Source organism: Megalobrama amblycephala, linkage group LG5 (genome assembly GCF_018812025.1).
Source record: "Megalobrama amblycephala isolate DHTTF-2021 linkage group LG5, ASM1881202v1, whole genome shotgun sequence".
Taxonomy (NCBI): Eukaryota; Metazoa; Chordata; class Actinopteri; order Cypriniformes; family Xenocyprididae; genus Megalobrama; species Megalobrama amblycephala.
In genome coordinates, this window is record NC_063048.1 from 22580479 (window position 1) to 22606657 (window position 26179).

General features: G+C 35.6%; 1 protein-coding gene across 1 annotated transcript in view; it reads left to right on the top strand.

Moving 5' to 3' along the window:
- Positions 1-3567: 3567 nt before the first annotated feature.
- The window catches only part of atp6v1ba (ATPase, H+ transporting, lysosomal, V1 subunit B, member a), a 34492-nt gene continuing 11880 nt past the window's right edge, over positions 3568-26179 (top strand). Inside the window, exons 1-9 of the mRNA XM_048191268.1 lie at positions 3568-3801; positions 14506-14561; positions 15393-15491; positions 15619-15712; positions 15817-15894; positions 16613-16752; positions 22660-22761; positions 23553-23650; positions 23736-23859. Of these exons, the coding sequence (XP_048047225.1) occupies positions 3693-3801; positions 14506-14561; positions 15393-15491; positions 15619-15712; positions 15817-15894; positions 16613-16752; positions 22660-22761; positions 23553-23650; positions 23736-23859 (900 nt within the window). The 5' untranslated portion in view covers positions 3568-3692. The remainder of the gene's footprint in view (positions 3802-14505; positions 14562-15392; positions 15492-15618; positions 15713-15816; positions 15895-16612; positions 16753-22659; positions 22762-23552; positions 23651-23735; positions 23860-26179) is intronic.

Consider the following 26179-nt stretch of genomic DNA (forward strand, 5'->3'; position numbering starts at 1 on the left):
TCACCACCGCAACACCCACCCACTCCAAACTCTAGTGCTTTTCCCTGCCAACATATTTCACAGTGGAGTGTGTGTATGTGTGTATACTCATATGCATACAGTATGGGTGTGTTTGCATGTGTGTGTGTGTGTGTGCGTGCATGCGTGTGCGCGTGTGTTAGGGCAGAGGTTCAAATCTTCAAATCTCAAACATTAGATTTGAGTTTTGGACCTATTGTACCTGCTGCGTGTAGAGAGAGACGAATCCAGTGGGAGAATGAAAATCACAGATAAGTGTCTGAAGAGTGCGTTCAAACATCTAGTGTAGCCGTCAGTTAGGAAGAGTGATACAGTAATAATAGTTGAGTGGAAAGTTACACATGCAGATGAAGATGCAAACTGATTGCACAAAAGTAAAACTTTCCTTGAATTGAACCTCATCCAAAAATTGACCCTTTAGGTTTTTAATGCAAAATTCTGGTCTTATTTTTTTAAAACACACACATACATGAAAAACAACATTCAAAACTTGCTCCACCCAAAACAAATTTCCAATTAGCTGGCATCTTATTTTTCAGCCAACACAAAATATAAAAAATGAAACTAACAAAATTAATATTTTTTTTTTTTTTTTTGCTCAGAAATACATCACATTTCATAAGTAAAATGGGTAGTAAATGCTGTTTTGTGTTGATTATAAACAATCTAATCATTAATTCACGCAAAATTTAAAATCATACTCACTATCATTTCATTTCAAAACTGTGTGACTTTCTTATAACATAAAAGAAAATATTTTTGTCCATAAAAATTAAAGTCAATGATTTGATTACCAACATTCTTCTAAACATCTTCTTTTATGTTCCACAGAAGAAAGAAAGGATTTGGAACAACATTTTATTTTCGGAGGATATTCACTTTAACACTATAGATTTTTACTTATATTATCAAACCAGATTTCTGGATTACAAAAGTATCATACCATGACTCTCTCATAATATGCACCTTGCGAAGCTATTTGTTTGCTGATAAGAAAAAAAACCCCTCTACAGCTGGGCAACTTTTAACTTTCCTCCCATATACTGCAGGAAAAAAGTCACCTCATTGATGTCTTTTGTTGCTTTTATTTTGTCTGAAGCACTTTCAAATTTAAAACTGTGAAGCCTTAATGGAAAGACAGTGATAAAGTGACAGAAGTCATTGTTAGCTGGATCTCTCTATGTCCCTGAAAGTGACACTAGGGAGAAAGCCCATTCTTTGTGACTTATCCTTTAATACATGTAAGATTCTTAAAAGAAAATCTACATTCAGAGAAACTTGTAACCTTGGACAACTGCTCCAGGTAAGCTTTTATATAATTAGATGATTAATTCCAGGTGTGAGTGAGGTTTCAACTATAGAGAAAGAATTGTAACTGTAGACTATAATGATCCAATGTGGAATAAAAAGCTGGCAGAAGAAGGATAAAGCTTTAAGGATGAGATATAAAAGGTCTCTCAAAATATACTTGATTCATTTTTATTTTTGTACATCAGTCCACATAGATAGCCGAATAGTTTTAACATGTAATGTTGCACATGTGAAATTTAAAATTAAAATTGTCTAAAAAAAAGAAGTAATGTTGTTAAGGTATGCTTTTTTTTAGTCTAGTAATTGGATTTCATATTATCATAACTAGATGACCATTGGTTTTACTAGCCAGAAATTGTTTTAAGTGCTTCCAAAAAACTGAAACAGCTTTTGATGAACGAGTGTGACAAAAGCCTCATAATGGCACACACGTCCCTTTTTTCCACCAAGGCCGTGCACCTGTGAGTCACACTATGAGAGGCAGATTTTTTTTGTATGAATAATATGTAATTCTGTAGTGCATTTTCCACAAAATAATAGTGACAGTCCACTTTTTTTATTTTCTCCGTAAATCAACCAGTTCTGAGATTGATTAAATTACACGTTTTGATTCAAAATAATAATAATAAAAAAGTTATTTTATTTAGAATTTAGGGAAGGAACTATTTGCTTCAGGAAGCGCTGCAAATTACGGGTGAGCTGTAATCGAATCAAAATGCTAAAATATGTCAAATATAAAAACACTGACATGCAGTCATTGATTAGTAAAATAATACATTTAAAGTTGATTATGTCATTCACAGTGCTTAGGAGTGGGCAGTTCTAGCTGAGATCTTTTGCTGCCATTTGCGTTTCCATGGTAACAGTGAAGTCTTCTATTGGTGGAGCTCTTTTTAGAATTATGGGTAGTGTAATTCATCACTTGGAATTTGGCAATTAATCACATTTTTAACAATTTATTATGCACATGTCGCTTAAAACTCTTTCATAGGTCTGTTTTGATTCTCCCCATGAAAGAAAATAATGGCTCTTTGTACTTCTGGAATGCTGTTGCAATTTATTGTGTCAGATTTATTGGAGTAAATAAGAATCCTTGCTGACTTTGAAGAAGTTGGCAGTTGTATTTTCTCAACAACAAGATGTCACATATTTTCTGTGTGTGTGTTCCTTGTATAAAATGTAAAGATGCCTTTTTCATTAACACATGCACCTGAATGAAGTGAATTAAAAGAGATATCTGTGCAATGATTATACAAGTCTTTATTAGTCTCTCTTATAAAAAACACAACATATGTCAATGAAGCTCTGAATATACTGTAAGAACATTTCAAATCAATTTAATATAAAAAAGTAAGAACCTTTTAAAAATTGTGCATCTACTTTTCATTGTTCAAGCCTTAATTAACACGGCGCTGCTATTTCATAAGAAAGGCCTTCACCTCAGTAAAATAAGGTGCTTCGTGATTCATTCATTCTAACTTCACATATTGGCTTTAAAGTTTCCTCCCCCTATACGTTTTATCGTTTTACAACATTGAACCACATGGTCAAAACTTTTTACATTTATTATACACAAAATACTAATTTTCGTATGTATTCATCCTCTTTAAGTCAGTATTTAATCACACATTGTCAGCGATCACAGCCTTGAATCTGTTTGATTAATTTATGTGATTTCTAAAACCAAATAACTAGACCAGTGATGATTGAGGGGTGAAACCAATGAAATTAATTATTTGAGATTTTACATTTGTAAATTATTTTAGATAATTATGTAGAGTACACTTTGGCATTAAATTGTCTTTTTTCCATCAGTGTCAAGAAGTTAAATTATGTCCAAGGGGTGAATCTTTTATCAAATAATCGTTTTTAATTTAAAGATAAACTCAAGAGAGTATGCCTATATGTCAAATTATATTCTTGAATGATTTTAAAAGTTGGATACAATGGAGAAAGATTAAGAATGGGTAATAATGTGGAAATTGTACATTTATCTTTAAAAGTTAAAACTTGGTAGGCCTACTCACGTTAGGTTAGTTTTATGTTAAATACCATAAGGTATCTAATTGTTCTCACAACAACATAAAAAAACAAGAACATGGGATTTGTGTTAAAAGTTTGTGCCAGAAAAAAAAAGTCACGGGACACCAAAGTGTAAATTTGTGGAAATTGTCCTTTTATAGGCACTGTACCCTGACACTTGCTGACTCATGCACGCGCTCGTAAAACTCACGTCTTGTACGTGCGCATGCACGAGTGCTACTTCCTGATCACGGTGTCATATGACTCCGTCTGTTCATCCGCTCTCTGCGTCGATCTGTTTACACAAAGACAGTTTCAATTAATTAAGAAAAATAATAACAATGTCTACATTACTAGCTAATCGACCCGTGGATCTGAATGGCCCTGAAGCAGCGGCACGGCAGCACGCGCAAGCCGTGGTCAGAAACTACATCTCCCAGCCCAGACTGAGTGAGTGACATTCACCTTTCATTCATACAGCTAACAGCATCAACACATCTGGCGTTTCTCTCTCTCTCTCGTTTAGTTCTCTTTAATATGCATTTCGTGTTTGGTCAGAGGTTAAAGAACGCCAGGACGGAGCTGAGCTACCGCTAGTGTTGTCAAATGTCAGAATTGAGTCAATAAATACGTCTGTCGTGCTAAAACTAGCTTGAGCTGGTCATGGGTCGTCGCTCATCACTTTTGCCTTTTTTACTCATTTTTTGAACGACCAATGTGTAAATAAACAAATTAAATGTGTTATTTAAGCTCATGTTAATAAGAAAGTGGATAACCTTTGGTGTCTTTGAAGGTCTACGCGTAAACATGCTAGCTAGCCAAGCAGGGCTAAATCTTTTTATAGGCAGATAAATTATAATCTGATCTGGAATCTTCATCCAAAGCTACAATAAAACATATTTTTGTGTCATAGATTGCTTTAAGTTGGTATTTATCTGTGCAATATTGGAAATGTTAAGGCTCCATCTATGAATGGCGTATTGAGCTTCATTAGTTTCATACTGATTGTATGATTGTGTTTATATAAATATGCAGTTTAGGTCTGTATTTAGGGATCGGAATGGACGTTTTTATTAAGATTATGTTTTCGCTTCTCACGCAGTTAGTAATGCACACAGACAGTGATGATCCCTCTCATGTGACATGATCACGTGACACCCAGCTGAGCTGGTGAATATTGTGCAATGAGGAACCTTCAGCTCCACACAAATCATGTGACTTTTTTTGTAACAGAAATAGTTGAATATGTTTTTGCATTAGACCCTCTTGTTACTGAAGTGTATAGTCGCATATTGTCACATTTTAAATAATTTTCATAATCTTTTAATTCAAAAGCTGCAGCGAGAGTTTTCATCCCTGCATTATTTCCTTCTGGAATAACATCAGTAGCCTATATTCCATCTGCCCGGCTGCAGAATAGTGTTTTTCATAATGATTTCTGTTTGGAAGTTAATTAACAGTTACACACCAGAAAGTATTTGTTTGCCGGGCTCTAATTTTACAGTGGTGTGTGAAACTATGACTGGTAAAGACATGACTTTATTTCCAAACACTGTCACTTCGAGCAAGATGCAAATCAGGTGATTTTAAGTCAATGTTTTGCTGTAAGTCAGTGATGCCCTCTGTCGGTTGGGAATCCTTAATGGGCGCTCCAACACTTTCGGTGGCTTCACCGCCTGCTGGCAGTTTAGAACGCAATGAACAATCCAGTGGGACAGATCCATCTTTGAATCTGCTCATGCCGTTTTATTCCATCAGAAATATGGGCTATCTAATCTATTGAGGAGTGCATTTCATACTTTTCCATCATGCCTATTTAAATTGACTTTTTGTGTTCAGCCTCTGCCAGTCTGACTCTTGTCATTGACATTTGTTGTCAGGGGTTTTGTTGTCAAATTGTTTGCCTTGACAGATGCAACCTAATAGAAAATCGTTCAAAACTGTGTTGAAATATTTCCTAGTAATTTCGAATGGGTCATATTAAAGGGTTTACCTGTTTTCCTATTTGATTGTAGGTGGTATTAGGGGGAGGGGCATTCTCATTCTTAAGTGTTTGATTGGACAAAGTGGTGTAGTGCAGGATGAGTCATCAATGTTTTTAGCGTGACTTCCCGGACTGTAAATTTTAAGTCTTTATATATGCTGAAAGTGTATTTTGTCAATGTTTAGGAGTTCACTGGGATATAGATGGATGATCTGAAATCGAATTTTAATTTTATGAGATCTGTGGTGCGGTCCAACATGTATGGTCAGTTTTGAACCTGGCACTAGCAGTCATATGGAAAACCCAGTGCGATGCAATAGTTGGCTAAATGGAGGAAGTAGAGCTTAGGTATACTGCTGATGACCATATTTTTTGTATTCCAGTTGCAAAATTGTGTATTTTCCTCTTTCCTCCCTTTTTTTTTTTAGTCATTCACTTACTGTAGTATTCACAAGTTTGGTGTTGCTACGATTTTTTTGAAAGAATTCTCATATGCTCACCAAGGCTGCATTTATTTGATCAAAAATACAGTAAAACAATATGGAATATGTTTTAAAATGTTATACATTTTGTTATTTTATATCAATAAAAAATGTACTAATTGCTTTCAAAAGAGAAAAAGCAGTAAAAACAACTTACTGACCTCAAACTGCCACTGATTTTGGAAGTGTGAGATTTTTTTGCATTCTCGTGATTAAATTCCAGAGGAAGTGTATATTTTGCTTATGGGGAAGTAGACATCATATGAGCCAAATTCAGACTGAGAAGCGGTACTGGTATTATCATTGAACATTTTTTTCTATTTGATCTTTCATGTGTATGTGTAGATTTGTTTTTTTCTGTGTACATTTTGTTCTCTCCATTTTTCTGTCGAAACCTTGAAATATCCTGCATTCAACCTGCTGAAACATCAGATGACGCCACGCAGTTATAATGTGTTACTGGCATCTCTTCAATAACATAATTTGACTCTTGTGTATGATGTTTCAGCACTTGAGTAGTTAATTTTGTTTACCCCTTTAATGGAGAACCTTGCTAAAATTACAGCACGTCTGGCATCTTTCTCTCATTTTTTTCCCCCTTCATGTGTATTATTGATGTTATTCAGTGTAAATCTCATTAATTTAGACCTCAAAACACACCGTCTCACCGAGGAGCACAGGTAGCTTGTTTACTTTTTTTTCCTAAGAGTGTCAAAGGAAAGCTCAGGCTGAAAGCCTCTTAGCAAACCAGGAAGAAAATAAATGACTTAATGGAAGAATTGAAGCCTTCCCTTCTGAAAGCCAAAGAAGCTGCATGCGTAAAGACCCCCGATCTGATCCGCCTCCCAGCATACTGTTAAAAAACAGCCCCTCTAATGTAGGCATGCCAGATAGCAGCACCATTTTGTGCCTCATCAGCGGCAGAGTGCATGCTGATAGTGGGCTGTGATTGAAAGCAATGAAGACTGATGGGAAGGCAAACACATAGATCTGTACCCATGAGTCCTCGCAACGCCTGATATGCCGTCACAGTCGAGAGGCCGTGTCTGTCAGCCCTGGTCTGATTGGTCCTGCTTTGTCCTTAGAAAAGGCTGAAAAACATGGTGAAAAGACCTTCAAGTTTAAAACTTGAAAATCTCAAATTTAAAAAAAGAAACTAAAAATGAGGCCTTTGAAAGGGAGCAGCAGCTGAAAGGTATTTTGGCATTTTATTACCAAATGTTTGGTATGTAGAGAATGTAGATTTAAAGTGTTATAATATTTGCAATTCAATTTATTCTATTTTTTTCCACACATTTTTCAGTTTCTCAACACTTTCGTCTGCTGGTGTGTTTAAATAATTCTTATACCCAGTCAAATTTCGAAGATGCCTGAAGAAACAAACAAACAAAGTAAACGTACAGTGCATTCATCTTTTCTGTGGAAGTAGAGGCCTTTTTTGTCTTAATCACGTCATTTGCAACAAAAGCAATTAACCCAGACTGTCTATTCGCTTTGTTTTAATGCTGAATAGACGTTTAAATGTGCTGAAAAGACATTCAGCACGGTAATGGTATTTCTGTGAAGAAACAATTACCCGTAATGACATGGTTATAAACAAATCTTTCAGATGTCACAGCCCTCCTTTATTTTATCCACTGTTTCCTGTTGCTAATCCTTTTGTCCGCCTGTAATTAATCAATTGTCGTGACAGTGAAAAAGAAAGCCCGCGGTGGGCGTTCGACTTCATCTTGCCATCAAAGAAAAGTAAATGAAAGACGAGTATAGAACAGTCAACTTTCAAAAATAGTATCCAAGTATATAAAATTATGGACTACTTAAATTGAATAGGGGGGAAAAAATCCTTTTTATTCTATTATGCACGTCACATACGACACACTACTTTTCTTCACAGAACGATGTTCTGCCTTAAATGCATGTAATATGTTTTTAAAATTATTTTGTTGTTGTGTGTTTCTATGAAAACATTAAATGATGCTAAGCTTTTAGCAAAATATCTATCTATCTATTAGTTACACCGTATGTAATACTAGTTACACGTTCATTTTAATTAAAATATATAAAATATACAAAATATGTATTTGTTTATAATTCTTTTAATTTTTAATAATATTTTAATTGATATTATTTCAAATATTAAGATGTTTACATTATGTTGATAATGCTTTATATTAAAATTTATATAAAAATGATTGATATAAAAATGTTTCAGAAAGTAGTCTGCTAATTGTCTATCAAAATATGCATTTTCCATAAATATGCACAGTGCATTACATGTACATAAAATAATAGCTGTCAAATGCTCTATAGCCCGTGAACTTTTGTTTACAGTTTTATGTAGCTATGTTTTAAAATATATAGATTCTGAGATATTAGAAAGTTTTTTGATTTAAAAGATCTTGTCTCGTTTCCAACATCGAAGTACAAATTACTTAAGTAACTTCCGCATCGACTCGAATATGATATATGACAAACAAGTGTAAACTTGGCTTGTCATGGGGGCCCACTAAGGACTTTTGTTATAGATCTGTTGCTAGGCAGCGTACCGGTGAAAACCCGCCTATCCAAGCAAATCACCCTCAAACTGTTGCAGTAACATTACGGCTGTTTCGATCTATTGTAACTGCACCACTTTGCAACCTCTCCTCGAGAGGCAGCGAGGTTAACCAGCTGTCTCAGTTTAGCTGTCACCCCTTCAGTCTGCATCCCGCCAGGAAACACACACAGATTACAGCTCTTCCCACCGTTCCCCCCTCATACACACACGCACACGCAGTCGTCTGATTACACACGACCCAATCAGTGCATGCGTGTGGGGAGTCCTCCGTTACAGCCTCTGCCTCTACCTGTGGGGTTAAAAGCATTCCTGTTTGATGGGGGTGTCATCACTGTGGAGGTCTTTGTTAGGACAGATGAACAGCCACAATTGCTTGTGTGTGTGTGTGTGTCTTTATCAGACTGACTGTGTGTCGCATGCAGGTCTTGCTTTTGTTTATTTTTTACGGGACTTTTTTGTTTGGTAGCTTTCGTAGTTTTGATTGCATTTCAAGTTAATTTCTCTCGTCCCATTTAATCCTGATGTTATGTGATTCCAAACAGTGTAACTTCAGACGGACTCTGTGCATCTCTTAAATGGCTCTTGAAGCATTTTTTCTCTTGAAGAATTTTTTAAAAGTACCTGAACTGAATGGAAAACATACATGGCAAACTTTGATTTAACTTGCAATTTTAAATTATTTGATTGTTTTTATTTAATGTTTCATTATGTAATACTTTACATTTAATTGAATAATTTATTAGTTATTTTTTTCCTCTCTTGCATTTTTTATTTATTTTTTTATTTCAGGAAGTTTTTCAGTTTACAATGACAGTAAAGGTTCTGCTGGGGAAGATTCATATTTAACTAGCTAGCACTTCTGGGTTATTCAAAGAGGCTATAATCATTTGTTTGTGCGTGAAGTCATGAAGGCCCTCCAAACAATATCTTCTTAATATTTTATACATTCAAAATGATCATCTTTCGATTTTGCTCAATTTATTTTGATACGTAGTCTACTAAATCCAAAAACTGCCCTTTTGAATGTGTTGCACATTGTGCTGTCAGTGCCATAATTGGATTCCCTCTGTTAGCATTGAAGTCCAAGAGAAAACCATCAAGGTCCCCTGTGAGCTCTGATTCACTGTCTTTCATATGTCTATCTATTGGTCATCCAACAAAAAAGCATTTTGTGTCCTACAATTTTTACATTTGTTCAGCATGTTTCTGAATAGGCATAAAGTTGAGTTTAGAATCCAGCAGCTATTATATGTCTTTACAGGACTGCGGTCGCAATTATTGTCATTTATTGTCATGAAAATCATTTATATTTTCACAGAAATGTGCTAATGTGCATTTAATCAAAAGCACAGTACGTACGTTTTGTGCCATTTACGTTTGCGGCTACAGGTCGTATTCATCATTGTCCGTTCTCGCAGAATAGCTGCGTGATTTGTAGTGTTTTTTGGCAGGTGGTTTGTTTAATTCTACCATTGAACATTTGCTCACTTATACAGATTAAACAGTCTATTGATTATTCTCTCAGTCAAAAAGTAGAGGTGTCATATCAAACTGTTAGTCATTTCAGAGTCTGTAAATTATGAGTACGAGCTATGAAGCCATTGCCAACATTGGATTTTGTTGCACATCTGCACTTTCAGTAGCTGATTTCTGATTTTGTGTCCATAACACTGTCGTAAATGGCCGTGTAAATACCCATGATGCTAACATGGCGTAAAAAAACAAACACATCCTAGTAAATGCACAAATGAGAATTTTTTTTTCTTTATGAAATTGCTTTGTTAGTCTACATTTTAAAACATGATACCGCTCTCCCCTCCGTCAGGATCAGTCTTTTTCAGTCACGCTATCAAAGATAAAGTCTCTGAATTCATTAGCAAATCTTAATATGTGGGCCTTGCGGGGAAAGTTTAGCGAGTGTCATGGCGGAATTGTGTGAGGCTTGTTTGTCTGTTTAATGACAGTTGCATTTGTGTCCATCTGATCCCAAACATGGGGCAATTAGCGCTCTCTTTTATATCGTCTTATGGGAAACCACCATGTGGATCCTCTGCAAAAAAAAAAAGAAGAAATGCAGGAGGATGTGCGTGAATGAGAGAAGCCTGGCACCTTTGCCTGCGCTTTTGTATCGTTAATTCAGTTTCAGCGCAACGCTACCGGCCGGCCCAAAAAACGCCTGTCCCACCGTGCATCCCCCCCCCCCTTTAGCGCTTCTCTTTCACAGCAGAAATGGAAATGTGTTGGAATGCTCCATGCCTCCTTTCAGCACCACTTGAATGGGCCCTTTAGTATTTCACACCAAGGTGTCCTTCAGGGCGCGGGGTCAGGCTACCAAAACAGCTTCTACCGCCGGATTAGAACCAATTAACATCTCGGCACACAATAGGGCCTGGCAGCTCCACAGGCCTCACGTTGACCCGCGCTGGTGTTGCATGCCTAGCCCTCGGACCGGCGCACTCAAACTCAAGTGTCCTGGGAGGGGTGGGGAAAGTTTTTCAAGCCTAATGGGAAATGTTGCTACTTCACACCATGTGAATGTATAGCCATTTTTTAATCTTTATTTTACAAGGCCTCTTATGCGGCACTGAATCCTCTGTGTGTGGAGTTGAAGTGGGCCGCCATCTTCATCACAGAGCTGGAAGGAGATTGGCTCATGGTTCGGCAGGGTTGTTTCATCGCCCTAGTTTTTTTTTTTTTTTTTTATATATATATAAATAAGCAATTCTTTTTTTCTTAATTATGATCAGATTTTTCTACACTGCGTATTTGTGATTTGCACAGCTCGTTTTTTGCCATTTCTCCAGAGTATTTAGATGTAAATTGATTTTTTGCTTGCGTTGTTTGACTAAAAACTAGCTGCGTCCTGCTTCGGCAGAGCAGATTAGCACCTGCGTGCCTTCATTTAGCGTTCGTCTAATGTTGTGCACAATAAAGGAGTGTATCATGAGCTTTGTTTGAGTAAAGATTTCATCTCCTTACTATTTTCCATTAGCAGTTTGCGTTGCGTTCGAGAGACTTTTAAGGGGTTGATGTACAATTATATGGCCGCAATTTTCCAGCCTCGTAATTATGATCACCTCTCAGTAAATAGACATATGCATCTCCTTTGAAACATATGGGCAATTTGTAGGGTAAGTGTAGCTATTAAATCCATTTTATAAGCACCTCCCTGTGAAGCACATACTGCAATTTGTCTGGGCTGGGGCAAAAAAGGACTCAGGGAAGGAAAAGCCATAATGTCTTGAAAAATGATGGAATTTGCGGGAAGCATGCATTTTAGTGTGTTCGCGAATTTGCCAAACGCATCTGTTTTTGTGTGTTTTGAGAGAGCAAATATTCAGTGTTAGGCTGATTTGACTACTGTTTTTCTTTCACTGTAATAACGGCAATTATGAGACTAATCATTTATTTAGGGAAGACGTGTCACTCAGGGAATCACAATAATGGTAGCTCAAGTCTTTCACCTGTGCAGCTGATATCTTTTTTCTTGTTTTAGACATCTTTTAAGATTGTTTTCTCTACACTTTAGTATACCAGATGGTCAATATCATAATCTGTCCTCTTTTTTTTTTTTTCATTTAATTTTGTTGTAATATCAGTAACTGATGGTAGAATAGGATTTTGGATAACCACATTAAAATAAAAATAATTTAATTTCAGTGCAAGTAAATTAAACGAATAATGAAAAATTTGTCATCATTTACTCACCCTCAAGTTGTTCCGAACCTGTATGAGTTTCTCTCTTCTGTTGAACACAAAAGAAGATATTTTAAAGAATGTTGGTAACCAGACAGTTGATGGGCCACATCGACTTGCATAGTTTTTTTTTTTTTTTTTTTCCTACTTTGGAAGTCAGCGGGCTACCTTCAACTGTTTGATTACCAACATTCTTCAAAATGTCTTCTTTTGTGTTCAACAGAAGAAAGAAATTCATACAAGTTTGGAACAACTTGAGGGTGAGTAAATGATGACAAATTTTTCATTATTCCTTTAATTCCTCAGTTTTATTGGGAAGCCAGGTGGTGCAACTGCAATGAATGTCCCTGTATGGAAATTGAAAAAAATTAAGCTAAATAAATAATAATTTTATGCTAAGCTTTTTTTTTTTAATTATTGTTCTAAAATGTTAGTTTTAATGTAACATTTTAATGAAAAATTATCAACTGTTTAAGCTGATGGTTCTTTTTGTATCAATATAAAACATGACTTTGTTGTTTCTAACCAATCTTTTGACCTGTAGCCTATTCCAGTTCCTAAGTTCTGAATGTGATTTTATTCAGTTTTTGATCAGTTAACTACTTTTACTCCAGTAGAGACTGTTGACTAAAACACTTGTTTTAGTGCTACAGATTATTCTATATGTAATTGAAATGAAAAAGAAATTCAGTATTCACCATATTCCCTGTCATTATTAATGTTGTCAGGTGGCACAACTGATATTCATAAGGTGGTGCAACCAAGTAAATTCTTGATTTAAACCAACAAATAATAGGTCAAAGTGAACAAATGGCTGAAATCTCTGTTATACTTTATGGTTATTTTTCTGTCTTTAAAACTAAAATCAGATGCTAAATACCTGGGCTCTAGAATGCAATAATTATAAATGAATATGCATAAAATACACAACCACAAAATAATAATATGTTAGGCACTGTAGATGCCCTAAGGGTTACTTTGCTAAGATGTCACAACAAAAGTAGGAATATATATATATCTCTCTCAAAATATATGTCAAAATTTAAACACTTTAAAATTGAAAGGAAGGAACCACATTTCTCTCTTTTAGTCTTCCTTTTCTCCTCAGCCTGTAAAGAAAGTCATGATGTGCAGGTGTGTGTGTGGGAAACGGCAATAGTGCATTGACAAATGATTCTGCTTTCTGAAGCCTAATTAGTGGCATAGTGTCTGTTCCCCGTGGAGCTGCTGTGCTGGGCGTTAGAGACAGTCCATTCTCATTTCCTACTGCCTTTGATATCAGACCAGTGTCTGACGGCGTACACAAAACCGACACACTGAGGCGTGATGGACGACCCAGAGCAGACAAAGCCGACTCTTCTCCATCTAGCATGCAATATCTCCCTCTTTCACTTGTATACACACACGCTGAAACAAAGTGAAAGGACACACACCAAATTGGCTCCTGTGACAGGACGGCTAATGTTTTCCCATGCAAAGTAAAAGGCCAAAGTATGAGACCACACTCTCTGCTCCTAATGACGGCCCACCCTGAGCATGCACCTGCACCCTCGACCAAAAACAAAAATACTTGCTTATACTGTTCTGGCAGATTTAGCAGAATTTCTTCCTTCCGTCTAATGTTTCTGTTGTTATATTTGGGGCATGCTAAGCTTGATCTCTGAGTCATAGTTTGTTAAAGACAAGAGTGATTCAGGAGTCACATGAACCCCGGTCATGTTGGAAAAAGAGTGTCGTCTTAAAGTCTCGTCCGTGACCCACTCTGCTTGGCCTGTTCAACCCAAAGATAGACATTCTGTCTCCCTAAAATGAATGTCATTGTTTATATAGGCTGTATGAGACTTTTTGGGCACCTGGAACCATCATAAATTACCATAGTCTGAGCCAAGTAATTGTCCCTTATGGAACAAAGTGAAGATGTCGTCCCCCATCGTGACATCTTCTGAAAAAGCTGCCTCGAATGTGCTAACTATGTTCTTGTAGCCCTGACATTTGGACATGGAAATTTATGAAAGCCATTTAGAATACGCCAGTAAAGGTCACTGTGTACAATTAGATGCACAGGTGTCAAGAGAAAGAGTCCTCATTTCCATGTGATTGTGGGCTTTTGTAGCAAATTTCATGCACTTTATTGGTCACAGTGAGTGCTTGTGTGTGTGTGTGTGTGTGTGTGTGTGTGACCATGTCTGCACTCACACCTGTCAAGAAGACATGCAGCAACCTAGAATCAATAAAAGTTTCCCATTTATCTGTTTTAATAATTGCATGTTTACTAGTCATGGGCATCTCAAATTGTCAAATAAAAATGCAAATTGAAGATATAAATTTAAACATTTAATTTTGAGGTCTTGTATAGCATTCTTTCCAAGCAGTACAGATTCTGTAAAAAGGTTTATGTATGATTTTACATTTTGTGTTACTTTTGTCGTCCACAGCCTACTCTACTGTGTCCGGTGTAAATGGGCCTCTGGTTATCTTGGACCATGTCAAAGTAAGACCTTTTTCCATGTTTTAACATACAAAGTATCTCTAAATATGAGAATTTTTTTTTTTTTTCTTTTGATGTAAACTTTTTAAAGTGGGAGTACAGAAAATAATAATAATTATAAAGTTTCACCTAGTTATTTTCCTATTTTGGCTTTTAATTTGTAACATTAACTCTCTAATTTTTAGTCAAGACAATACAGAAAATAGTCCTAGTTTTCAAATGTAAAAGAAAAAGGAAATAAGGGCATTTTTTCCCAAATGCAGCAATAAAATGAGAATAATTTTATAGCTAAACTTTTGAACATTAGATTTTGGATTAAAATATTTCTGTTTAATGCTCATATATGTTTAAGTAAGAACATAGACTACCGTTCAAAAGTTTGGAATAATTACGTGTGGTTGTTTATGAAATAAGTCTCTCATGTTCACCAAGGCAGAATTTATTTGATCCAAAATACAGTTAAAAAACAGTAATATATTATTACAAATATAAAATTACTTTTCCATTTTTCTATATTTTAATATTGGTAATTTATTTCTATGGATAAAGCTGAATTTACAGCATCATTATTGCCGATGTCACATGATCCTTCAGAAATCTTTCTAAAATGCTTATTTCCTTGCCAAGAAACATTTCTTCTTATTTTTTAAATGATGATTATTATTAACAAATGGCATTTATTTGAAATTGGATTTTATAACAATGTACATCTTTACTGTCACTTTTGATTATGCATCGTTGTTAAATAAAAGAATTTATTTCTTTCCCCCAAAAAAACTGAACAGTAGTACATATTGATCCTCATCTCCATCTGTCTTTATTGTCCTCCTCTAGTTTCCACGTTATGCAGAGATTGTGCACCTCACCTTGCCTGATGGGACCAAGAGGAGTGGGCAGGTTCTGGAGGTCATTGGCACCAAAGCTGTCGTCCAGGTGCACTGAAATTATTTTTAAAAAATATAACTATTCTCTATAAGTATTTGCTAGACATAAATACTTACAGTATCTCAAGTTAAGATCAGATCACAACTGAAAAATATTTACATTTTGTGCCAATTAGGTGTTTGAAGGAACCTCAGGTATTGATGCGAAGAAGACCGCGTGTGAATTCACTGGTGACATCTTGCGCACACCTGTGTCTGAGGATATGCTTGGTAAGCATGTGACTAATGCTCATGCAGCTTATGTAATCATAGTCTTTATGTGTCTTCTACATAACCAATACAGATGTCATGAAGATCTTGTCATTTTATGTCAGGACGTGTTTTCAACGGCTCGGGTAAACCCATTGACCGGGGTCCTACTGTTCTGGCTGAGGACTATTTGGACATCATGGGTAAAAGGCTTCTTTTTTTTTTTTTTAAAGCTTTATATAACATTTGCAGGAACAAGTGTCTTCTTGAGAGGTGCATAGGTGACTAAGCAGTACTGTGATCTCATTAACTCTAGATGTTGGGTCCTGTTTGATTTCAAATTTTTCAAATCTTCACCAATTAGGCTACTATCAGCCATGTTAAATGTTTTTTGTCTGCGTGTGCTCAGTTTGTCTGCAGCTTAGTTGAAAGGCCAGCATGGCCAGAAATGTTCATAAATGCTTAAAATATTATTTTAAAAGTATTTTGAGAGGTTGAATGATTGAATTTTTGTGTGCTTTTTAAGCCATTTACTGACCTCATGACCCTGATCTCTGCTAAGCTGAAATGGCAAAGGTGAGCTTTTGAGCCATCAAAGGTATACAATGGTGACTCAAAGCAACGTTTGAATGAGCCAAATGGATAAGAGGGGGCGTAATAAAAGGTTGATCAGGCGTCAAGGTCACACCACTCCAAATAGTGTATAGCATGCTGATATATAACGAGAAAACATTTTTCTAAAATATAAGCCTTTATCATTTGCCTTGAGTAGTCAATGTGGATCGTTTTGCCTGAAGAAAATCTTTTTTTCTATTAGCTCTCTTTTCCTTCTTTAGAAATAGAAGTTGTACCTTGTAGACTCTAAGTACTCTAAGTTTTCTGCTCATGTGAGATCACTGTTCTCCCTTTGATTCCTCTTAGGTCAGCCCATCAACCCTCAGTGTCGTATCTACCCTGAGGAGATGATTCAGACTGGCATCTCTGCAATTGATGGCATGAACAGTATCGCCCGTGGGCAGAAGATCCCCATCTTTAGCGCTGCTGGACTACCACATAATGAGGTGTGTTTAACAGCACAGGTAGCTCATTACACAACAGAAATTCTTGTTCTGCTGGTTGGCTGTTTTCGTCCAATATGGACTTTTCATTGGCCGATATCTAGATTGCGTAAAATAATTAAAGTATAAAATTCATCATCATTTATTTTATTTTATCAGTCAATAAGTCATCCAATAATCAATTAACTATGATGGTATACTAAACTGGTATACTTAAAGTCTGCTAAATTGGAACAACTAATTTTGTACTTAATGCACTTTAATTATGCAGAAGTAGTGCTGAGGTCCAACTAAAGATATACTTAAGTATATTTGATTGTGCTAAAGTGGAACTATTGCAAGTATGCTGTAGGTACACTTTAAATATCTTACATTTAAAGACTGATATTATACAAAGCTCGTACGGTCCTTATTAATAGTAATATTAAAACACTTTAGGCATAATATTAAGAAATGTGCATTGTGCAATAAAGAAATACTCCAAATAAAGTTTAATAATAATTTCATATCAGTAAGTGTTAAGTGATTTGTCAATAAATATGTTAATGTGTGAAGTGTACTTAGTATGAAATCAATGTATTTTAAATAGATTTTGGTATAGGTTTTTTTACTAGGGTAAGCCTGATGATATTTGGCCTTTTTTGAGATTATTGATATTGGATAATTATTCAGTCTGACCCTTTATATTGTTTTATAACTAGCATACATTTCTAGTGTTTCAGATGGACTTAGATTCACCTTATTTTTCCATTCAGCTAGCCAGATTTTAACTGTCTCCAAAATGCTCCACAGGAATCTGTCTTTATCCAGAGCCCAATTCAGGAACCGATGATACAATACAGACCATGCTGCTTGCCAGTGTGTTTTAATTATTTTAATGAAACCTACAGGGATTTATTTAAATTCCCTCATTTGAAGTGTTGTGATCAAATTTAGCACTTTATTGTGTAGCACTGAGGCAGCCACAGTTCCTTTTTCTGTATTATGCTTGCGAGTGAGACAAGGCTGTGTGATTAACGTTAATTTGAGATGGATCTGTAATTGATTTCAGCCTGTGGTGTTTCTGTGGAAACAGTGAGGTGGGTCAGGGTTCGTTTCATCACATTCTCCTCTCGTATGAATGTGGGAAGAACCAGTATGATTTCAAGAGCTCTAGAGTAAGCAAACAAAACCAACCACTTAGTTATGATCAGTGTTGGGTAAGTTACTTCAAAAAAGTAATTAATTACTAATTACTAATTACATAATCAATGTTGGATTTAAAATACTTTTCTAATTACCCTGTCTGAAAAGTAATTTAATTACTCAATAAGTAATTCAACTCATTACTAATTAATTCTTTATATCCCTGTAAACCTTGACCAGATAGACAATAGAACTCTTTTAATAATTTAGTCAAACATGGAATAGTTTAGCCTTGTATAGCTTTTAAAACCATTTTAGCTTTATTAAAACATACTATAATACTTAAAATTTTTTAGTAACAAATAGGGATGTCACAATACCAAAAATGTAGTAGTCGGTACCGATACCACCAAAAGTGCACAATACTCGATACCAAAGTCGATACCACGGTAAAAACATTTAAAGATACAAATTAAACGATGCTATATTTTTTTTCAGGTAGGTCTAATAGTACACAGCAAAATCCCCAGAGTTAAATCAACTCTGTTCAGAGTACATATGGTTCCACTCTAAATAGTGTTAAAATAACACTGAAGCAGAGTTAAATTTAATGAGATAATTAAGCAATTAAGTAATGATTGCACATTAGTGATGAACACCTGCTGTTAACAAGCAGAATCACTGAAGAAATAAGAAAAAAACACAAGAACTACAAGTGACTTCAGTCACAGCCTTATTAATTGCTTAATTATCTCATTAACATTAACTGTTCTTCAGTGTTACTTTAACACTATTTAGAGACGGACCATATGTACTCTGAGCAGAGTTGAATTAACTCTGGGGATTTTGCCGTGTACTATTAGACCTACCTGAAAAAATATATAGCATCGTTTTATTTGTATCTTTAAATGTTTTTACCATGGTATCGACTTCAAATTGAATAATCAAATATAAAATAACTCTGCATAATCATAACTGTATAAATTAAATATAGATTAATCCTTATTAAAGCTTTTCTTTTGTTGTTTCATTGTCATTTACAATACAGACAGCCAATAGTAGATAGTAGCATGTTTTGAATGCTGCTATCACTAAGACCTAATGGACAGAGACAATATGCTGTTACACATGCTGTTCACATTCACATAACCAACGCGAATATACGCCAAGATGGGCATTTTGACATAACTGTGTGTGTATTTGAACGTTTATGTGTAATAAACCATGAAAATCTGACACTCCCAAGAGGCAGCAATGTGTGTATGCTTTGGTCGAGAGTGCACTGACTAAAGACATTTTACCATAATGTTCTTGCCTACCTGTGTCAAAAAAGTGCAGTAATTGCAATATTTCCATTCTGGAAAGCAGCCACTCGTTTCAGCCAACAACTTCAGACAGCGACTCACGCACAACTGCACTATAGCTAACGACTTTAAAGAGGCAGCGTTCACTTTTACCTTTAGACTACAAATTTAATATGAAATAATTTACAGTATGTAACGCAAATACATTATAAGTAACTGTAATTAAATCACCTAAAAATGAACAGTAATTCCTTTACTTTTTCAGTGGATAGGTAATTTAATTACAGTATGACGAGAACTACAAATGATTCTGGAACTCTGAGTTTGTTCCTCAAACTTTCAAAGAACAGTGGCAGAGGTCACAGTCAATTTATTTGCCACCAGCACTTTATTAGAGGAATTATTGAGTGGAACACATATGGGAACATACTTTTCAAACCCTTTAGTGATGTCTTACAAGGGCTTTCTAAGTATACAACACCACCACATAGATAATAGGTTGCTTGTGCTTTAGTAGTTTCTGTCCCAAAGATCATAAATGAGATGTTGTAGTTGGTTATGCCCACCAGCTATGGCTGTAAGTGACTCAGCTGCCAAACTTATCTGGCGTCAGGCTTGAAATTGAATGTTTTAACCCACGACATGAGCTGTTAAGGATATAAATAGGCTGCCTTGTATAGAGTGCTGCAGGGATGACGTAAATTTGTAGGCCAACCCGGAACCCGGTTAATGGGAACTTTCCCAACCCGGTTAGCATCACACTGGTTCCCTCAACAAAAACCCAATAGGATTTTTCAATATGCTTCTGAATTATCACAAAAAAAGCTGTGATTAACAAAAGTGTTTGATACCTACACATTTTGTCCATCAAGATGATTTTCACAAATGAACACAACTAAACTAAATACAATCACCAGAAATAAAAAAATAACCTTAAGCTATAAACAAACTACGTAACGTCACGAGCGGAGTAATACCGGTGTGTTTTGTCATAAAATAAAAAGTGAAAATTTTTCGATCTTGTGTTTACTGACCACAGACCTTATTTCAGTCCTTTAAACCAAAATCACATAAAAAAAAAAAAAACAACACATTGACTTCGAGACGCTGAAACAAGAAGTGCTAAAATGCTAACACATTTGTAGGTTTTGGCCTACAAAAATACATCATCCGTGCCAGTACTCTATTGAGTAGGAATAGTTGGATGTGTGGGAAGGTCAATCATTTCTACCATTTTGTATAATAGTTCTCAGTCTGGTTTACTTTCATATTTATAATTAATTTTGTATGGTGAAGGTTTTGTCAAGCACTTCTTAGTAATTCAAGGTCAAATAATTTCTAAATCTCAGTGCCATCATTTTACCCTCAGTTTTGGTGCTGTCTTGAGAATATTGTTTAGAATTATAAAAAATTACGGCGCCTAACGTTAGTCAAGTGCCTCAAACATTCAAACACGTGTCATCTGCAGAGTAAATGGCTTTACATTCTCCTCAGCTCTGAACTGTAAAGAGGAACATGAATCATACTCAAAGCATTGACTCTCATTAATGTTATGTATGTTTTAATTTGCCTGTATATTTTGTGATTTGTGACGTGATTTTTTTTTTATTTTTATTTTTTTTCAGGGCCACCCAAAATTATTTATTTATTTTTATCCATCCTTTAAATGCTTTTGCTACATGATCAAGACATTTATTTAGTAAATGTTGTATCTTCTTGTCAGTTATGAACAAATGGTACATCATTTTGAAATATTTATATCAAATACATACCACATCTGTAATGTTTTAGGTCCAGTCGCAGATATTACAAAACATTATTAGATGTGCCACTTTAATGCATGACATAATTAGTTACTGGCAAATGAGGCTTTGTGTACATTTTCCTACCCTAAACACAATTATTATCTTGTGTGAATGTCATTGAGTAGCACTGGCTGGTTCACTCATCCCTGAGATTTTAACACTCGAGAGAGCTGTTCTCTACAAACCATCAACATGAAAGTTCCCATTAACACCCTTAAGCTCATGCACAAAGGCAATAATAATAAACAACAACACTTTGGTGCTTTTCACACTATGCTTAACCCTGGGTTTATGTCATTTTAAACCCTGTGTTAAGGCAACTTTTGACCCTGGGTATAGAAAATCAGTCATGACAACCGGCTCCAGACCAGGGTTTGTCTTGCCTTTGCAGTTCCAACCCTGAATTGAAAGGTATACAGTGTGAAACTGCTGTGCTAGAATGTTCAAGTGGAAATCAAATTTTCCTTTGTATTTTAGTATATAAGAGGTCCATTATTACATCTTCCAAGTTCCATAACTTAAAACGTCCTTGTCATTAATAAAAAAGCATTTTGAAAGCATTTAAAGGAACAGGATTACAGTAGCTTCGTGAGTTAACAATTACAAGGTGACAATGACTGTTGGTTAACTATTACAACTGTGAAAAGCCAATCTGATATGTTCCAGGCCTGTGAGAAATGCATGTATCAAAGAAGGAAGAGTATTGAATTCTGTCATGGCTACAAGATGAATAGGGCAATAGTTAATGAATCGGATTAAATTCCAGAGATAAAAAGAGTTTTTTTTTTTTTTTTTTTTTTTTTCAGTATATAGGCTGTGAAGAAAGAATAAAACTCTAGATTGTCAGTTATGAAAATATATGATCAAAAGCCAAGGTTGAATGGTGTGAACTTCCAACAGCCCAAGTGTAAAGTGGGTTTCAGTGTCTCACTAATGAAGGCGCTGTGCTGTGATATAAATGTTTCTCGTTTCATTAAGCAGGAGTCATGGGGTCACAGTCGGCTTTATCCACTCAGAGAAACAGGTGTTCAGGGTCAGAGTTCAGTCAGGGGTCAGGCCGGATTAGATGTCCAGGACCATTACATTAAGTGATAAGCGTGAAATTCCTCATGCTTATAGTCTTAATCTCTTTGTTGCAAATGCATACACAAATATACATCCACACACGTATAGAGTACATTACATAAACGGGTTCATTTTAACACTATAGTGTGGTATATAGCATCAAATAATGTTTTTTTTTTTTTTTTTTTTTTTTTTTTTTTTACAATTTAATTTAATTGATTTTTTTTTTCTTTCATTTTATATTAAACACTATCATTCAAAAGTTGGGATTTTTTTCTCTTGACAGAATTTAATGTTTTTATTCAGAAAGGATGCAATAAATTGATCAAAAGTGATCATAAAGACATTTATAATGTTACAAAAGATTTCTATTTTATTATTCTTTTGAACTTTTCATTCATCAAAGAATCCTGAGAAAAAAAAGGAACTTTCAAAAACATTTAAAAATCTTACTGACCCCAAACTTTTGAACAGTAGTGTATATTATTTTAATTAATAATTTTAATGTTTTTCCTAAAATATTTTTAAATTAATTTCCAGGATAAAACCAAAAAAGTACAGGTGTAACTAATTTTGGTTCCTTTTTTTTTTTGTGTGTGTGTGCCTGACAGATTGCTGCCCAGATCTGTCGTCAGGCTGGTTTGGTGCAAAAATCCAAAGATGTGATGGACTACAGTGCAGAAAACTTTGCCATCGTCTTTGCTGCTATGGGGGTGAGTGGTTTTCTGTGTCTTTATCTGTGCCACAGTGTCAAAGCATGTGTTTTTTTTTTTGTTTTTTTGTCTGTGTTTTTTAATTCTTGATTTACTTGAGGTTCCTTGTTTGTTCATTTTCTTTACAATAGTAAATCCTGTTTTACATCTAGGTCTCATGAGTTGTCAACTTACATGAATTTGAGGATGCTTGTGTAAAATGATCCTCTTAGTGGATGGAATGTAAAATTGTATCCGTTTTGTGTGAGTGGCTGAATGTTTATCCTCATACGTGACTTAATCCTGCTCTTCAATACCACCTCAACCTTCTGCCCTAAACTGTCTGCTTCCTCTTCAAACCTTTGTTATTGTCACCTGAGTGGCTGCGGTCTGTCCTCTCAGACAGGTATTACCAGCGTCAGGTGTCAGGTTCACCTGTGTATTCAAGTGTGGAGGGCTTCCATTAACCCGTGCTTGAAATGTCACTGACCCAGCCTTGTGTCCTGTGGCCGCTGGGCTCCCAGTGCAGACTCATGGCTAATGCATTCGCTTTTGACACCCTGTAACTCTATATCTTGAATCATCTGCAGGGTGGTCAAAATGTTAGACCTTCTTTTATAAAGGGAAAAGGATTTTCAGTCCTAGCAGGAAATGTACTTCAAGAGGTCATTTTGAACTAAGTAGTGGAGATTTTGCTTTAACAATGAACAAGAAATACCTGACATTGTCAGTTTAATAGAGTCTGGTGAAACAGGAAGTGACTTGCTTCGGATTTGTTCGGCGTTTCATGTGTTTGTTTGTTTGAATCCCAGGTCAACATGGAGACTGCACGTTTCTTTAAGTCAGACTTTGAGGAGAACGGTTCTATGGACAATGTGTGCTTGTTCCTGAACCTGGCCAACGATCCTACGTGAGAAATTCATTTAAATGACCTCTGTCCTCTTTTGTAATGCATTTTGTATAACATATTGAATATGTGAATCTTTTCTACATAGCATTGAACGCATCATCACCCCACGTCTGGCTTTGACCACAGCGGAGTATCTGGCTTATCAGTGCGAGAAGCACGTGTTGGTGATCCTCACGGATATGAGCTCCTATGCAGAGGCTCTGAGAGAGGTGAGGACCATTTCATATGGATTTCAATTTCAATTTCAATTTTATTTATATAGCACGTTTAAAAACAACCATGGTTGACCAAAGTGCTTAACAATATATATATCAGAATACACACAGATAAACAACACAATAAAAATGTCAGTGTCAACTTAACTCGTAATAAAAGCTAAGATATACAGCTAGATCTTAAGCAGTGACTTGAAAATTTTAGAGGTCCGAGCGGTTTTTATGTGAACAGGTAGACTGTTCCAGAGATTTGGAGCAGCCACCGAAAAGGCTCGATCACCTTAATAAAATTATTTTTTTCATAATGTCTGCTAGAAGCAAGGGACAAATATGCACGAACCTCAGATTTTTGAGCAAGGTGGGTTTTAATTGCAAATTCCAAGAACAGGTTTTTTTTTTTTTTTTTTTTTTTTTTTATAATTTGCTTTAAATGGAAAATTCTGTTGCTCAAAATTCATATTCCTTTTTGTCTGGTGGAATATAATAACAAAGTTCCTCATTTTCATATTGCAAAAATAAACGAGGATCGCTGGAAGTTGGACATTTTATTTTTGTTTATTTTGCCCAGGTCTTCATTTAAACGGTCCCATCCTTTTATTATTTTTTTTTTAATTTTTAAAGAAATTACCATTTTTATTCCAACAAAGAACAATTAAATTGATCAAAAGTGACAGTAAAGACTTTAAAATGGTTAGGCTACCAAAAAACTAAAAAATCTGTTTCAAATAAATGCAGTGTACTTTCTGTTTCATTTTGAAAAATGTATCATGGTTTCTGCAAAACTATAGCAGCACAACTGTTTTCAACATTGATTAATAATAAGAAATGTTTCTTGAGCACCAAAACATCATATAAGCATGATTTCTGAAGGTTCGTAGAATGATGTCCGAACTACACCGAATACTGGAATAATGGCCGCTAAGAATCCAGCTTTGTCATCACAGAAATAAATGATACTTTATGTACAATATATATACACTATATGATCAAAAATATTGGGACACCTGACCGCTACACCAACAGGGACTGTAATGACATCACATTCTAAATACATAGAATTCAATATGGAGTTGCTCCCCCCCTTTGCAGCTATAACAGCTTCCACTCTTCTGGGAAGTCTTTTCACTATATTTTGGTGTGTTTCTATGGGATTTTTTGCCTATTTATCCAGTAGAGCATTTGTAAAGTAAGGCACTAATGTTGGACAATCAGAGAAGCGTGATTTGTCACTCCACAGAACAATGTTCCACTGCTTTAGTTTACACTGCTCCATCCGATGCCTGGCATTGCACTTGACGTGATGATCTCATGCGGCTGAACGGCCATGGAAACCCATTCCATGAAGTTTTTGTGCTGAATTTAATGCCAGTGAAAGTTTGGAGATCTTCAGCTATGGAATCAGCAAAGCGTTGGTGACTTTTACACACCATGTGCCTCAGCACTCGGTGACCCCGCTCTGTGTCTTCTGCTGTTCCTCAGTGCTTCCACTTTCCATGATACCACTTAAAGTAGACCATGGAATATCTAGTAGGGATGATATTTCACAAATTGATTTATTGCAAAGGATGCAACCTATCACAGTACCACGTTAGAATTCACTGAGCTCTTCAGAACGACCCATTTTTTCCCCCACAAATGTTTGTAAATGCAGACTGCGTGGTCCTTGATTTTATACACCTGTGGCAATGGGTCTGATTGAAATACCTAAATTTAATAATGAAGGGGTGTGTCCCAATACTTGTTCATATTGTGTATATTGAAATAGAAAACGGTTATTTTAAATTGTGATATTTCACAATATTACTGTTTTTGCTGCATTTATCATCAAAATAAATGCAGCCTTGCTGAGCATAAAAGCCTTATTTCACAAAGTAATTAAAATGTCTTATTTTTCCTTTTGGTCACATTTTATCTTACTTCAAATCAAAGGATTCAGGGCTTCCACCAGTGCCCCTTCAGAAGAAATAAGTATGTGACATTCCAATGAATGCTGCTCTAGTACACAAAAAAATGTCCCTGTGGACTACAGTGACCACAAATGAATAAACTGATGCAATTTCAGTGTTCCAATGGGTTTATATTGGTAAACGGACAAGCTGTAAGAACTCACTCAATGCATTTGTATTTCTTAATTTATTCAGTCTTTTTATGGTGAATCCAGCCATTTCAACAAATATGTTGGAAAGTCTCTTTTACAAAGGCATAATGCACATGTACCTCATAAACAGTTCCTGTTGACATTTTATACCTATGAAAGCTTTCAAGGCACAAGTAGGTTTTCTATTAAATGCAAGGGCAAAACAAATCTGCAACA